Source organism: Salvelinus namaycush, chromosome 19 (genome assembly GCF_016432855.1).
Source record: "Salvelinus namaycush isolate Seneca chromosome 19, SaNama_1.0, whole genome shotgun sequence".
Lineage (NCBI taxonomy): Eukaryota > Metazoa > Chordata > Actinopteri > Salmoniformes > Salmonidae > Salvelinus > Salvelinus namaycush.
Genome location: NC_052325.1, coordinates 42713521 through 42730129, shown reverse-complemented (window position 1 = coordinate 42730129; position 16609 = coordinate 42713521). Strand labels below are relative to the sequence as shown.

General features: G+C 43.2%; 2 protein-coding genes across 3 annotated transcripts; one reads left to right on the top strand and one right to left on the bottom strand.

The window, feature by feature from the left end:
• The first annotated feature begins 265 nt into the window (after nucleotides 1–265).
• Nucleotides 266–11779, top strand: vil1 (villin 1). Its single transcript, XM_039015044.1, has 19 exons — nucleotides 266–346; nucleotides 492–566; nucleotides 655–851; nucleotides 1647–1755; nucleotides 3482–3592; nucleotides 4360–4568; nucleotides 4763–4841; nucleotides 5625–5723; nucleotides 6251–6404; nucleotides 6863–6963; nucleotides 7094–7231; nucleotides 7418–7576; nucleotides 7717–7896; nucleotides 8500–8645; nucleotides 8819–8963; nucleotides 9695–9883; nucleotides 10077–10145; nucleotides 10452–10604; nucleotides 10746–11779. Exons 1-19 carry the CDS (start codon nucleotides 266–268, stop codon nucleotides 10857–10859), a joined length of 2508 nt encoding a protein of 835 aa, XP_038870972.1. The 3' UTR covers nucleotides 10860–11779.
• zgc:66484 (uncharacterized protein LOC327557 homolog) lies at nucleotides 11563–16609 on the bottom strand. Of its 2 annotated transcripts, none has more exons than XM_039015046.1 (4): nucleotides 16355–16609; nucleotides 13825–15017; nucleotides 13139–13328; nucleotides 11563–12410 (listed from the first exon to the last, which is right to left on the bottom strand). In XM_039015046.1, exons 2-4 carry the CDS (start codon nucleotides 14997–14999, stop codon nucleotides 12267–12269), a joined length of 1509 nt encoding a protein of 502 aa, XP_038870974.1. In that variant the 5' UTR covers nucleotides 15000–15017; nucleotides 16355–16609; the 3' UTR covers nucleotides 11563–12266. The 2 variants fall into 2 exon arrangements, with proteins under 2 accessions (XP_038870974.1, XP_038870973.1); XM_039015045.1 differs by having other exon boundaries at nucleotides 16306–16608.

Genomic DNA, 16609 nt, shown 5'->3' with positions numbered 1-16609 from the left:
CCCTTAGCCAGTCATGTGAGGTAGCAGAGCAAGATAACACTAGGCAACAGTACAGATTATAGAGTTTGTGTCTGTTTTGATGATGTTTTTCCGTATTTCAAGCCCTTTGAATCATTGTCTGAAATACTATTGAACATGTAAACAACAGAATATGAATAGGTTGGCTTCATTAATAAATAGTGAACAACCACTAACTCACTCACACATCCCCCCCCCCCCCCCCCCCCTTCCCTCTAGGTATCTTCTCCAAGCTGAATCTGGCACCATGCCACAGATCGAGGTCAAAACCCAAGTTGCAAAAGTCCTCAATAAAACCACGCCAGGGCTGCAGATATGGAGGATAGAGGTGAGAGAACAGCACATATTTCCTCTGTCATCACTACATAATGAATATGCCGAACATGTAAATAACAATTTAGGTTCATTGTCAAACTTTTTCACACAATGAAATGAAATGCAATTGAACTGGTTCCAATTTTCCAATTGGTCAGGCCTTGGAGATGGTGCCCTTCCCTTCTAAAGCATATGGAAATTTCTATGAAGGAGACAGCTATATCATTCTATACGTAAGTAATCAATGCAACGTTATGATGCACCCAAAAGAATACATACAGTGACATCCCAGTAACATCATGTCTCTGTCTGATCTCGTAGACCAATAAGATGAACAGCTCATTCACCTACGACATCCACTTTTGGCTCGGAAAGGACACCTCCAACGACGAGCAGGGGGCGGCGGCCATCTACACCAGCATGATGGACGAGCACCTGGGGGGTGTGGCTGTGCAGCACCGCGAGGCGCAGGGCTATGAGAGCGACACCTTCCGCGGATACTTCAAACAGGGCATCATGTGAGCTACGTCGTCCACACCCTACACCTGCCTACTGCATGGAAAGAAAAGGAACAACTCTGATACAATGATTCCCATTGAACACAGACAAATTAGCAGCAGCTCACATGTATCCAATGCAACGTCCCTATTTACACTAGAGACAAACAACTTGAGTTCCTCCAACTCATCACTCAAATAAGACACCATGTTGGCTTAACCTCAAAGTAACACACCCAAACACCCATAGAAAAATATTTAATACCTGTAAAAACCATCTACCCAACACCCACACACAGTTTAGTGGCACTGTCAATGAACACAATACCAAAAAGCCTCAAACCAAGATATTTGGAATGATTATGGTGCCATGAAAGACAGTGGCAAGAGAAACACCTTGTTGATATACAATGGGTTGACAATAGGAGGATCCAGAATCTTGAGATAAAAGGTATGTACTGGTATTTCTGTAGCCATCATCGGTTTTGTACTGTAAATCATAGTGAAATTATATCACCTCCCCCTCTCTACAGCAAAAGGCCATTTCCCATTGTGGTGACGTACCTAACACGTAATGGTTTTCAGAGCATCAGAGGTGTATTCACTAGGAAACGAGTAGAGACAAACAGGCTGAAACAGGAAGGGATCTACCTGAAGATGTCCAATAAGAAAAACACATTTTTGTTCCAAAACCTTTTGCTGAAATTTGCGCTAATGAATACAATCCTGGTAATTGCCAAATAACAACAGAAATGGTTTCAGACCATCATTCATGGCTGTCATCTGACAACATTTCTTGCGCATGTTTTTCCGCAGCTACAAGAAGGGCGGCGTGGCATCTGGGATGAAGCAGGTGGAGACCAACACCTACAACATCCGTCGCCTGCTCCATGTCAAGGGAAAAAAGCATGTGGTGGCTGGAGAGGTGAGAAAGCTCAAGCCAACGTGACCCTTGTGGCCTTCACAGTCTCTCCTCTGCCCCTGACTAGGATGTCTACTCCAGTTACTATATTTTCTTCTTCAATTTGACTTGACTAGAAACAGCTCAGCCGGTGCATGTCACTTCCTTTTCTGCCTCAGATCAAATGCAAAACACTTCTTGTACAGCGGATTCAACTTAAGTTCAAGTGCATCAATTATTAGTCACATTTGCTGCGCCACTGGCTACCGTGTAGCTCCTCACTGACATAATCACAAGAAAGCCTATCAAGAAATTACACTGATGTGCCTTATCCATTACAAAAATTCCAAGGTTAAAGGTTGACTCAGCCAAATGACATTGCGACAAGCAGCACCGGAGATATTGAGATGAGCGAGATGCAACACTTTGCGCTCACACGGTCACACACAGTGTCCGTGCATGCGCACGGTTCGCTTCATGCTGTGTACAGCTACGTACAGCGTGGTAGCCACGGGACAAAAACAGCAGAGAAGTTGAGCCTATTAGTTGCTTGCGGAAATTGACCCATTATGCTGTTTACTTTCTGCATCTATGTCATATCGCTGAGTCTACGTTCAATGTTCAACTCAGACATACTACTAATTGTGAAAGCTGAGTAGAATGAAGAAGATATTGTTAACCCAACGAGTACCCCATAATGCCAGTTAGACTTCTAACCCCTTTTTTTAAATAAATGTAGCTACAGACTTCTGGGTTGTACCATTGGATTAGTCTAGTTCATCTGCATCCACAGATACCAACCATTCTGTGTGATTAACGGGGGCTGTGCTAGAGTGGTGTTTGTGAAACAAGGGAGTATTCCAAAGGGGCCCGGTGCCGGGTCTTTTTACAGAAACATCTGTGGAGTCCAAATGATTGGAGCTACAAACTATTAAAATCTATCTATTAAAAGCTGAGACTCCCACGAATATTCTACGATGCTTACGTGCGACACAAGAGTCGTTAGAAGATAAGGGGTTCTACATAAAATATCATAGGAAATCCCAGGACATAGTGTCTGTAATACTGTAAGAATCTCACATAGTCACTGTCACAAACGCCAAACTCCACACAGTTGTCACTGACTAGTTGGATATTCAGTTCCCAGTGAGCCAACAATTTCCCTACTTACAGCATTTATATTCATTTTTTATCAGATTTTTTAATCGACATTATTATGGAATTCATCTGTGTCTTTTCCATCCCCATCAATCCCCCTTTCCATCATCATCAAACCCCCTTTCCATCCCTATCAATCCCCCTTTCCATCATCATCAATCCCCCTTTCCATCAACATCATCCCCCTTTCCATCACCATCAATGCCCTTTCCATCCCTATCAATCCCCCTTTCCATCCCCATCAATCCCCCTTTCCATCCCCATCAATCCCCCTTTCCATCCCCATCAATCCACCTTTCCATCCCCATCAATCCACCTTTCCATCCCCATCAATCCACCTTTCCATCCCCATCAATCCCCCTTTCCATCCCCATCAATCCCCCTTTCCATCATCATCAATCCCCCTTTCCATCATCATAAATCCCCCTTTCCATCATCATAAATCCCCCTTTCCATCATCATCAATTCCCCTTTCCATCATCATCAATCCCCCTGTCCATCATCATCAATCTCCCTTTCCATCCCCATCAATTCCCCTTTCCATCCCCATCAATCCCCCTTTCCATCATCATCAATCCATCCTTGAGAACAGGTGGACATGAGCTGGAACAGCTTCAACAAGGGGGATGTGTTCCTGCTGGACCTGGGCAACCTCATCATCCAGTGGAATGGACCCAAGAGCAACCGCATGGAAAAACTCAAGGTAAGGAGACATTTTAGACCGCAGCCATAGAGATACTACTGCAATACTACTTTAACAGAACTTTACGGGTGACATTTTCATTGTCTAAACGCAGCGAGCAAAATGGACAGATCTCGTCAGAGTTTAGTTCCTGTCTGTGCTTCGAGCTAGGCAAGTCAGTTAAGAACAAATTCTTATTTACAATGACAGCCTAGGAACAGTGGGTTAACTGCCTTGTTCAGGGGCAGAACGACAGATTTGTACCTTGTCAGCTCGGGGATTCGATCTAGCAACCTTTCGGTTACTGGCCCAACGGCTAACCACTAGGCTACCTGCCACCCCATTTTACCAGCCAAAGTTTTAATGAAGTGAAAGTGTGGAGCGGTGGTGCTTTGTTTTTACTTTGATGCATCATGAATGAGAGATAAGTGAAAGCAGGGTTTCAACCACATTGCTTTCACACCTCCAGGCATGTCAGGTCAGTGATAACCATAAGGAAGAGAAGTGAGGACTTGTGCATTTTTTAAGTATTCAAACAAGGCCCCTATGTAGGAAGACCTCTGCCTCTAAACCTAACCCTTCCAGCATGGAAAGCATACAACTAAGAAAGGAGTGTGGTTCCAATGGCTCAATAAGGTAGAGCGTGGTGGGTTTTATTGTAAAGTACGGCCCTTGCACTCAAGGTGCTTTGGATAAAAGCATCAGCTAAAAACTAGCATTACAGAGCGCCCAAGTACCCTGGTGGTGGTATGATTGGTGGATATTGTCACGTTTGTTTTTCTCTGCAGGGGATGAATCTAGCCAAAGACATCCGTGACAGGGAGAGAGGGGGACGGGCACAGGTGAGCGTGGTGGAAGGGGACGACGAGAAGTCCTCAGAGGAGGCCATGAAGCTGATGAAACAGCACCTAGGAGAGACAAGACGGGACATCAGGGACTGCATCGCACCTGACGATGTAGTCGACCAGAAGCTGAAGTCCAGCGTGAAGCTCTTTCAGTGAGTGCTGACCACTGACATGACCTCAGGGATATCTATAACCTCCTTATGACCTGTCATAGACATGATAAACTCTTATGACCTGTCATTGACATGTACTGTAGCAGATGTGAACTAGCTAGTGAGAGCTAGCCATTTTTCTTACAGAATTATTGTTAAAAAATGATGTGTAACATTCTGTTTGTTCTGTGCAGTATCTCAGATGCCCAGGGGAACCTTGTGGTGCAGGAGGTGGCAGTGAAGCCTCTGACTCAGGACCTGTTGAATCACGAGGTCAGTCTCCTTGTCAATCAGAGAAAGAGGAGGGGGCATGTTAAAGGAGAAGGGGTTTAAAGTGCACTTTGTTGCCACTTGTCTACTCAAGCAATCTTTTATCCAGAATTCAAAGTACAGTATTTGGGCGTGTGCTATTAAATTATATTGACTGAGCTTAAGCATAATAAAATGATCAGGTTCATACAAGAATGAGAAGATGATAAGGACATGATAAAGATCCTTCTGCGAAATGTGGAAGCTGAGAGAGATAAGTATGTGTAAGTTTTACACTAGTTCTGTGATGTTTTAATGAGAACTGAAAGAGAGACTATTTCTGCCCTGTGACACCGAACAGAGACAAACATGCTTCCCGTTGAGGGCTGGCATATGGTCTCAACAGTCAAAATTAGCCAAACTTCTAATACTAACACATCTAGATTACAAGGGGTACACAGAAAATAAATCCACTGTCTGTCTGCGTCTAAGTATTTCAGTTGAAAGCCAACACTGATGTGGTTTAAAACCATGAGAAATGAGGCTCACATGAAAATTGAGGATTACAGTAACTGGTTCTCATAGTAATTGGTTCTCATTTTTAGCGCAGTGAAAATTAATCTGTTGGGATTGTTACAGACATTCTTGGTATGCCACATAATAATTGTCCCTATGTACAGAAGTGAATAATGCAGTACTGACACTCAGGAAAACAGTAAACCTCTTTACTGGGCATTAGGTATAAATAAATGTAATGTATTTAATGTAATACATGAGACATCTAATCTAAATCTACTAATTTCACAGGACTGCTTTCTGTTGGATCAAGGTGGTACACGAATCTTTATCTGGAAAGGAAAGAAGGCTTCCAAGACAGAGCGGTCTGAGTCTTTGGATAAAGCAGAAGTGAGCCGCACCTCGACACATATTAGTTTCACAATGGTTTTGATACCCCTTTGCTGTCCCCTACGGGCTTTCTAGGGGAATTCAGACTGACTGTTATAGGGGGTCCTAAAATATCAGACACCCTCGGTTTGTACATCCCATATAACAAATACTCAAACAAGTTAACCCTGAAAACCACCTGAGACACTTATTCTGGTCCTGGATCTAAGCTCCACTCAATGATTTACCCACTCTCTCTGACACCCATATATCTATAACATTCTGATGTATGAATACTTTGGTACGTTCCTAGCAAAATAAAAAAATAAACAAAGCACAGGAATTACATTCCATGTGATCCCTACAGATGTACGATTTTAATTTGAGCCAGTTTGGAAAATAATCCTGCAGCAACAAGAAATGTGAATTATTATGTGGATTATAATGAATGCAATGATTTTAGGGGTTGATACATTTTCACCAACAAAATAGTGATCAAATTAAGATCCTACATCTGTATTTTAAAGTCTAAAATCTTGGAATTCTAGGCATACAAGAAGGCGAAGGGCTACCCTATCTCCACCTACATTGAGACGGTGAATGATGGTGCTGAGTCTGCCGTATTCAAGCAGCTGTTCCAGAGGTGGACCGTGAAGGGTCAGACTGTGGGGATGGGAACCACAAGCAGCACAGGGAAGATTGGTGAGCAAGTCACACTGGATATACACTCAATGCACAGTAAAACTCAAATGATGTCAATTAGCCTATCAGAATCTTCTAAAGCCATGACATCATTTTCTGGAATTTTCCAAGCTGTTTAAAGGCACAAGTCAACTTAGTGTATGTACATTTCTGACCCACTGGAATTGTGATACAGTGAATTACAAGTGAAATAATCTGTCTGTAAACAATTGTTGGAAAAATGACTTGTGTCATGCACAAAGTAGATGTCCTAACCAACTTGCCAAAACTATAGTTTGTTAACAAGAAATTTGTGGAGTGGTTGAAAAACGAGTTTTAATGACTCCAACCTAAGTGTATGTAGACTTCTGACTTCAACTGTATCTCTCAACTTGACTAATGAAACTAAACACTCAATATTCACTGGTAAAAAAAACAGTGTCTCTAGTATCTCTAAATGTGTTTTCTTGACAATGCAGCCAAGGTTGAGCAGATCAAGTTTGATGCAACTTCCATGCATGCAAGGCCTGACCTGGCTGCCCAGCAGAAAATGGTGGACGACGGAACAGGCGAAGCAGAGGTTGGTTGGTAACAAGAATTCTTCTATCACATCCTGTTATAACCATCTTTGACACAATAATTATTCATAATCCTCCCCTTTAAACTATACATCCAATGGACACCAACATGTCCTATTTCCCTCCAACCAGATGTGGAGGTTAGAGGACAGTGAGCTGGTGCCTGTGGACAGGAAGTGGTTGGGCCACTTCTATGGAGGCGACTGCTATCTCATCCTCTACAAATATGAAGTCAGCCACAGGAGTCACTACATGCTATACATGTGGCAGGTCAGAATAACCTGCTAGCCACCATTCCCTGTATGACATAGCTATTTTTCTGCTTGGCAATCAAGCTTTGTTAATACCAGAAAATGTTGATATGAGAAGAGCTTAATTTCATGACTTAGTCTCTGGCTTGCTTTCTGCAACCTATGCAGATAGATAACTAGGATGTGTTTGATGTGTGCAATATAGGGTCGTCATGCGACCACGGGAGAGCTAGCTGCCTCTGCTTTCCAAGCCGTGAACATCGACCGGAAGTACAACGGGGAGCCAGTTCAGGTCCGAGTGCCCATGGGGAAAGAACCACTCCACCTCATGGCCATATTCAAGGGCAAGATGGTGGTCTATGAGGTAAGCCCTCCATGTGTTCCTTTGTCAATGAGTTTTCAAGGAAATTCTTGGAATGTTTCAAATCTATCGTCTTAAAAGATTCTCATTTGGGATCTCATAATGATTGTATGTAATCATTTGATTGTAATCATGGTTTGCAGGAGGGGAGCTCCAGAGTCAACTCTACACATGTCCAGCCGGCAGTTCGTCTCTTCCACATCCACGGCACCAACGAGTTCAACACCCGCGCCATCGAAGTGCCAGCACGCTCTTCGTCCCTCAACTCCAACGACGTCTTTGTGCTCAGCACTGACACTTGCTGCTATCTGTGGTACGGAAAGGTAAGCAGCAAAAATGCCATAACCTTGTCATCCAGGTTAAGCAGAGTAACAGGTCTCCAGCTAAGCATTGAGGAGGAGTACAAGCAGTGGCGTCATGCCCAATGGCACGTGCCCCCTCAGATTTGCACAGTTTTTGAAAGATTCTGATGCTAATTACGAAACTTTATTTTTAAGCCTAAATGTTATCATAATTATCTATAATAAGATCTGTCAGCGGTATTTGGGTGGAGGGGCACAATGATTGGACCAGCCAAAAAGTACAAGGAATGTGTTTTTTTTTTTAGATAAGCAAGAAATTACTAAATGTACTGAAGGTTCTTGGGTTATGATACTATATACTAGTGTGGCAGTGGTACTCAACTCCTAAGTCATAAAATATCTTAAATAATCAATGTGCATGATTAATAAAAAATTTAACAGGTATATACATATTTTTACATAGAATTAGGCATAATGATTATGGCTCTAGATTGAAGGAAAAAGATGATTCAGGTGTTTGAAAATTGCACCCCCCCCTCTAAAATAATGGGTGCCTGATGTCCCTGAGTTCAAGGGCAGTACTTTACCTAGTTATGCGACAGGTATGACTCTCATCCCTTGCAGGGCTGCAGTGGCGATGAGCGAGAGATGGGCAAATCCCTGGCAGACATAATCTCCAGGAGGGAAAAACAGGTCATTGCAGAGGGCCAGGAGCCGGCTCACTTCTGGGTCAATCTGGGAGGCAAGTCCCAGTATGCCGACAGCAAGAGGTACTACACTTGATCCCTTGGTTTTATAGTTACCTAAGGGCCCTGTTCATCTGAATTCAGTTAGCGGGTTTAACCTTGTTTTATTAATGAACTCAGAAAAACATTGTTTACAACTGAAAATTACATCCCTTTTTTGATACCTTCTTCCTGGTCCGTCTGTGGTCTCTGCCAAGGCTTCAGGAAGAGCACAGCAACATCACCCCACGTCTCTTCGAGTGCTCCAATCAGACGGGCCGCTTTCTGGCCACGGAGGTCACCAACTTCAACCAGGACGACCTGGACGAAGATGACATCATGTTGCTGGACATATGGGACATGGTGAGGGCCTGTCTTTTTAGCCTTATTTGTATTTATTAGGGATCTCATTAGCTGCTGCCAAGGTACTCTTCCAAGGTACTCTTCCACTCTTTCATTAAGGCACTTACATCACAAACTAAACAAAAGATAAAACAGTACATCATATAACATTACACCACTAGATATCTACAATACAAAATGTATAATACCACCATACAACAATATTGCAAGGAACGTGTGTGTAGAGTGAGTGTGCTAGCGTTTGTGTGCGTATGCCTTGTGTCTGTACCTGTGTGTGTGTCACTTCACAGTACCCGCTATTCCATAAGGAGTGACAATATTGTCCGCTATCATCCTCAGTAATTTTCTATCCAAGTTGTCAGATCTGATTCAATGAATGATGGAGCCGAGTTTGCCTTTATGCCCAAAATTTCATTTAAGGTGCTCCAAAGCATTTTTACTATCACTCTTTGCATCATTTATATTTGTTTCATAGTATAGTTTCTTATTATTTTTATTCAGTTCAGTGACCTGATTTCTCAATTTGCAGTACAACTTGCCAATCGGTTGTGCCTGGAATCCAAACTGATTTACCATGTTTCCCCATTGTTACAGTTTGGGTTCCAGGCTACTACTGTACTGTCCTTTGGTGGCCACTATCAATCTACGGTCTGGAGGATTGGTTCTTGTAAAACACAAGCGGTCCTGAGAGGACATCCTTCCTTACAAACCCTTGACCTCTTCTTACTCAGGTGTTCCTGTGGATCGGCAAGGGAGCCAATCAAATAGAAAAGGACAATGTGGTCCCCACGGCACAAGAATACCTGAAGTCCCACCCAGGGGGTCGGGATGTAGACACCCCCATCGTGATGATCAAACAGGGCTTTGAGCCTCCCACCTTCACTGGCTGGTTCCACGCCTGGGACCCACACATGTGGAGTGTATGTAGCAAGAATATGAGTAATTATGAGATAATAATACACATTGTAGCAGGGTCATATGTTTATAACAAGTCTAACAATGCATTATAACTGCATCATAATGCATTACACCTGTTGGTATCAAGTGTTACCAAAATGTGTTTACTAGGGGCACAAAATATTGATTTAAACAAGCTGATTATTATGTCCACAGGGAGGGAAGTCCTACCAAGAATTGAAGGCTGAGCTTGGGGATGCCACTGACATCATCCAGATCACTGTGGTGAGTCTACTCTCTCTCAAGCGCACTAACATAATCTGATTTACCAAACCGTTCTCATTCATGTAAGCATTCTTTACAAATGCAGCGCATCTACAGCATGCAACTGGAAATGTATTTAAGTGTTAGTGTTAATCTGACTCACGGAAAACAATGTCCACCAACAAAGTTGGCGAAGGTCTAGCCACCAGTTGACCTGGTGTTTTAACCTAGCCATTTAGGAAAAATGATGGCATTGTCACAGAAACCAGTCAGATATGATTTTCTGCAACGGTTAAAGGAATGGTCTCTGTCTATTTGTGGCTACAGGAGAGAACCACATCCAATTCCACTCAAAATAACTCCAAGAACACTGGAATACCACTGTTGCAACCTACCGTTCAGGCCACCTTCCCTGCAGACAAGCTGTTGAACTGCCAGACAGAGGACCTGCCCGAAGGGGTTGACCCCACCAAGAAAGAGGTAAACTACACCCTTGAACTCCATGATTGGTCTCTCTTCAGTCTGTATTTCAGAGTAGCTGTCAGCTAAATGCACATTTATCATTCTCACTCATCTATTTTAACATGTACTATAACTATACCATACCTTTATCTTTTCCAGGAGCATCTTTCCAATGATGACTTTGCTCTGATCCTGGGTGTGTCCAGGGTAGAGTTCTACTCCATGCCCAACTGGAAGCAGCAGAATTTGAAGAAAGAAAAGGGTCTGTTCTAGAAGGAGTATATCTACACCTTGGGCCTCATTTTGACAGCGTAAAATAACTGCACTGTTGTCAAATCTCCTCAAACTCTATTTCAAAAGGAGTTTGGAATGCAAGAGTTCTAAATTCTGCATCTTGATTCTGCACTGTTATTTGTGCATCTCAGACCTGCAGAAATATTACTCCAGCGTGGACATGACATGCTTTTGAAATTAGCCCCACTAAAACAAAAGTATATGGAGTATTTCAGACATGGTTGACACTTTTTTGCGCTTTCAAAATTAGGCCCCTCGTGTTTTGTCATCTAGCCTTGCACTTCTACTCTTAGCCAAGATAATGTGTTCATGAGTGGGTAGTTCTCAAATAACTGTAAACAACAGATTAAAGTGCCTTTAGGTTTAGTCTTGCAAATAATCTATGATTTTTTTTCTTGATTCTGAAATGTTGCTGTTATAATTTAGGCAATCGAGTTATGAAGATGACATTTGTAGTTGATAGAAAGGATTCTACACGTTTTATTATTGGAGATTTAGCATAGGCTTCATTTGCAGCACTTTCCCCCCTGAATTGATACTTGTGTCACATAATTATATCTGGATATGTAATGTGCCTGTCAAGGCATTTAAAAAGAAGTAGAATATGATATTGGTTCTATACTTTATGTCCACAATTAGCCTTAATATTGAAAACATATCTGCAAAATGTACATTTGCAATCTTCAGAGGACCACAAGGGCTTAGTTTATTAGTAGGTACTTTGTGTTTCATAATATAAATGTTGAGGTCTAACGTATCAATGAAATTATGACTGTCAAATGGAGATATCTATTGGGGTATTTTGTTTTTGCTATGTTGGATAAGCAGATGAATATATCTCTATGAAGACCCTTCATTTGCAAAGCTACAATGACAGTTAATAAAGACCATATTCCCCAGTTTGTGTTTTCAATACCTTCAGCAAATCATAATGAATCATACTGATATGTGCATCAAATTTTAATGTGAAAACAAATGGCAGTGTGGTGTATCTAATTGGGATCCAATTAATATATTCATCACAAAAAAATGTATTTGTGTAAAAAAAAAAAAGAAGGTTGTCAATGAATTACAGCTTCGGTTTCAATTTACATGAAAGAAGGAAAAAGGTCATTACATTATGAGTGAGGTAATATTAGTATGCTAACCAATCCCTAAAAGAAAGAACTGATACTGTGACATACAACTACAATTACAAAGCACTTCAACTTTAACACGTGACCAAAGTGGACAAAGTCCACAGCTGAATCCATAGTGGCGACATTCATAGTGGCTAATGATTTCAAGCAGCTGCTTACTAGATAACAAAAGCAATTCATGGTCATTTCATCAGTATCAGTAACCTGTTGAGAAGCTAGAGTTCTTAGTAATGAGGCGTTTTGTGTATCACTCGTTATAGGAATCGAGCTCACTATCGGCGTAAAGGTCAATGAGTCTTTGTGCTTCTCTGATGCCCGTCATGTAGGCCCCGTGAGTGGTGGTGTAGAAGTTAACGTGGGTGGCCTCGCCAGCAAACAGCACCTGAAGAGGCTGAACATACAGAGACCAGAGTAGAGGTCAATTCAGGGAGTAAGTTGAAATTCTATTCATGAATTGAAAAATCTTCATAGAAAACAATGGATAATTTCCATTTCATGAATATCATTTTAATTCACTGAATTAACTGACTAAATTGAAAACTGAATTGACCGCAGGACTGACAGACGCAAACACACAAACTTTGGTCCCTGAGTATTATCTTTACCGTAAATCACATGTGTATATTATGCAATTCTACAACGCATCATTAAAAAAAGAGGTCACAGTCTACAAAGCACCACCAACTCGGTTGGTATTTGGTATATGATCTTGGCTTCAATTGCAGATACTGAGCGAAAATATCTTCTCCATAAAATCTGATTACGGGTCAGCTTGCCGACCATAAAATGTACATTGACTGAGATCATTGTGATACCGTGGCTTAATTGATGCCGTCTCAAAGGCAAGTTAGCTAACTTAGAGACATATCGCTGGTTCATACACTTACAAACTTGACTGTGTGTGTACCAATATTAGCCATGTCAAACTACTGTACATTCTTACTAACATGTTATTAGGAAGTAGGTATGTCAAAGATATTAGTTATTGCAATAATGAGCAGTTAGAAGCATGTGTAATGTTACTAGAAGCTATCTTCATTTTAAAGTGTTGCCAAATGTACATGAAAGTTGTCAGAATCATGTGCGCTCAGGAACGGTTGTGAACGTCATGTACTGTACCTTTGCCTGTGAGTATCCAGCCTCACAGGGCAAAGGAAGAGGGGCTGCCAGGGCTGTGTGTTCCCTCACAGCGTCCACTCCTGGAGGGGGGTATGTATATGACCCACGGACAAAACGCTCACTCCCCCACTTGGACATCAGGACCTGGGCTGGCTCTGGTACTGACCAGCCAGTGAAGGACCTGAGCATTCTGTCAAAACACAAGCCTGATTGTTACTCATCCTGAACATGCAAACACAGTTTGCCAAAAGAATAGCTGACTAATAATGGGATTAAAAGTGATGACTGTGTGTTTCTGATTTAATTCTTCATGCATGCATTCTCACACAGTTTTTTTGCTTGGTGAGCAATAGCTCATGCTTGAATGTTGCAAAATAGGTTGTTAGAAATTAGAATAGCTTATAGTCGTTTTCTTTACAAACTCACTTTTGTCTCAAGCACAAAACAATAGCAGAATAAAATGTCCTTAAATATTAGTGCGGTAAACCATTGTAGGGTATTTAAGGGCATAAAAAGCATGGAATTAGAGGCCATCTACAGACACCACCTTAAAGACAGGGTGAAAGGTTCAACATGAATGTCACATATCTCAGTGATGAGATATGATGGCCACACCTCTCTCCCACACACCCAATGATTGAACCTTTGACCTGTGCACCTGATTGATAAGCAGACCTGATACACACCTTACACACACCTCTCCCACCATCTTCTCATCCAGGCTCTCCATGTGTCGGGCTTCCCGGCCTGTGATCCAGCCGCAGAGGACTGTGGGATGGCGGGCCACCGTGTCAAAGCCACAGATCTTCTTATACCACATGTCTCTCCAGGCCCCACCCTCTGACTGAGAGTGCTGGTATACCTCCTCATCCTCGGGCCCCGCGTCCCACACCAGCTGGATCCCGGCACAGTCATGGGGCCAGAACCTGTCCTCGAACCGCAGGTAAATCTTGTCCACCGTGCCGAAGCCCAGTCTCTCAATGGCGTCGGCCTTGGACTTGGGGAGGGCTGGCTCAAACATGGCCACTGCATTCTCTTTCAGGAAGCCTAAAGGGACGGTCACGATGACGTGGTCTGCCATGAAGCACTGGCCCCCCTGGCACAGCACTCTGACTGGACGGGTGTGGTTCTTCTCCTCCTGCAGGGCCCAGTGGATGCTGTGTACCGGCCTGTCACACAGCACGGCTCCAGGCGGAAGGTTGTCCAAGAGGGTGTCTGCCAGGGCCTGATAGCCTCCGGGGCCCAGAGAATTGAAGAAGCCCCCCTCCAAGGCCACATAGTGACCCAGCTGCGAGGCAGACACCTCATAGAGGGAGGAACTGGCCTCATCCGTGCATTCGCTCCTCTTGCACCACTCGAATACCCTCGGGCCGTCCTCCGAGGCCGCCAGGGGTGACTGGGCGAACTCCTCGTCCAGGTAGCCCCCCAGGCTCTGACTGCTGTGCCTCGGCTCCAACTCTGATTCGAAGGCCCTGGAGGTGAGCCCGCTGAAAAAGGAACACACCTGCTCCACCTCGTCCACCGGAAGCTGTTGCCTGCTCTCCCGGAAGAAGTAGTCCCTAGGGGTGACGGAGCCTGGCAGGCACATGATGCTGGCTGAGCCTTTCTCCTCCAGCAGCAGGCCCTGCTCCTGGGCTAGCAGGAAGAGCGGGTTGGCCTCCTGACCATGGATCCAATTGGCCCCCAGCTCAATTACATTCTGGCCAAAGGGTCTTGTGGTGTAGACCCGGCCTCCAGGCCTGCCCATAGCCTCCAGGACTTGGATGTGCTGAAAGCCAGCTTTCACCAGGGTGGAAGCTGCAGATAAGCCTGCTAGACCAGCACCAACCACCACCACTCTGGCAGCACTGTGTGGACTCATTCTGCAGTGAGCTGTCTCCTGAGGGAAGGAGGTGAGAAGGGTACAGTTTTTGCCCTGTCACCATAGAATTGCTTGGGACACATTCCTTCACCAAAAACTAAACTTTCCATGCTGTATTTGTGCGGCTGTTTTACAACAAATAATAGACCATTTCAGTTGCTCAAAAGTTTAGCCAAAAATGTAAGGGACAGTGGGGTAAGTCGTGCCAAAGGTTTCATTGAGTCACTCTTTGTTTCTAGGAAACTATACACAAAATGAATCATGTGACCAAATATTTAAGAAGAGGTCATCATGTTATGGAGTCTGTGAAGGAAGAAACCACATGGAAAAATGTAGGTAAAAAAAGGTATTAATCAAGTCCAATGAATGTATTGTGTTATAGGTTTCATGATGCTTGTATCTAAGCCAGAATACATAGTCTTAAAACTGTTTCATACATTAGTTGGGGTATCTATAAGCTACAATATGAGGTCCTAAACCTATCATGAAAATGTATCCTTGTAGCTGTGTGGGATAATATAGTCAAAATGGTTGCTTTGGGGTAAATTGTGCCCCTTCGCGAGTTGAGCCAATGGCTAATCAATATAACCCATAAAAATGATTACATTTAGTTCGTTTTACGCATAATATGAATAGTATTTTGAAGACACCTCACATTTGTGGGATTCAAGTTGCCTCTAAGCCACACTTGTAGTGTTTTATTACCAGGCATAATGCAAGGCATTATGGCTGGGATATGAGTTCACACCAGGGCCTGAGCCTATGTTAAAAGTGTACAAGAAAATACAAAGTGTTAGAAATGTGTCCCTATTCTCAATTTACGCCGAGAGTCCTAGAGGGCGTAGTTCTTCCTGATGTCGTATTACCTCTAGGTGTCGACTCAGTCTGCACAGATTGTAATACACTATTTTGGTCAATTCTGTTTTCCCGGTTAAATTTGTCCTGGTTTTCGAGTCTTCCTCGTTTTTTCATGTTTTCACTCTCAAAATCACAACAATGCTTAAAACACATCAGGATACCACGTTTGAGGTCTGGGAACAATCAATAAAATACCGTAACGACCCTGGGTTTATAAGCGCGGAAATCGACACTGCCGCACGAGCATGCTTTTGCGGCATAGTCGATAGCGCGCTGGACCTCGGGCTAGAAGGTCGAGGGTTCGAGACCTGCTCCCTGCTGTTTCATTACAATACATTTGGAGGGTGTAGTTGCCCTTTAATTCAATTGCTCGCTTAGCGAGAACAGGTTGTGTTTGGCTAGCGATGTTTTTGAACTCTACAATGTAGTGTGTCAATTTCTCTCATACCTAGCGCCGAGACTCCTAGTGGGCATAGTTCTTCCTGATGTCGTATTACCTCTAGGTGCCAACGCTGTCAGCCTCGACGGTAATACACTCGTGTCCCCCCCATGGACTGACATACATAAAACATCCTTTATTCTGGCTGCGAAGGCATCGGTTCCCTCCTTAACTAGATTTAATAGCTCGTCTGTGGAAAAAATATGGGAAATTTGCGTACTATACTGTTAATAAAACACACATTTCCACCACCATGCTAGGGTGGCTAATGCTACTTCCTGATGTTGTGGTGCGCGTTCAGCCAGTGGTAAAC

What these genes read in the sequence shown, in the direction of transcription:
- vil1 (XM_039015044.1), top strand. Translation starts at nt 266, where the DNA reads ATGCCACAGATCGAGGTCAAAACCCAAGTTGCAAAAGTCCTCAATAAA. An exon ending in AAGCAGCACAGGGAAGATTG is followed by an intron (nt 6,405 to 6,862) that starts GTGAGCAAGTCA and finishes TTGACAATGCAG; the next exon opens with CCAAGGTTGAGCAGATCAAG. An exon ending in GCTATCTGTGGTACGGAAAG is followed by an intron (nt 7,897 to 8,499) that starts GTAAGCAGCAAA and finishes CATCCCTTGCAG; the next exon opens with GGCTGCAGTGGCGATGAGCG.
- zgc:66484 (XM_039015046.1), bottom strand. Translation starts at nt 14,999, where the DNA reads ATGAGTCCACACAGTGCTGCCAGAGTGGTGGTGGTTGGTGCTGGTCTA. An exon ending in GTGGGAGAGGTGTGTGTAAG is followed by an intron (nt 13,329 to 13,824) that starts GTGTGTATCAGG and finishes GTGTTTTGACAG; the next exon opens with AATGCTCAGGTCCTTCACTG. An exon ending in CTGGATACTCACAGGCAAAG is followed by an intron (nt 12,411 to 13,138) that starts GTACAGTACATG and finishes CTGTATGTTCAG; the next exon opens with CCTCTTCAGGTGCTGTTTGC.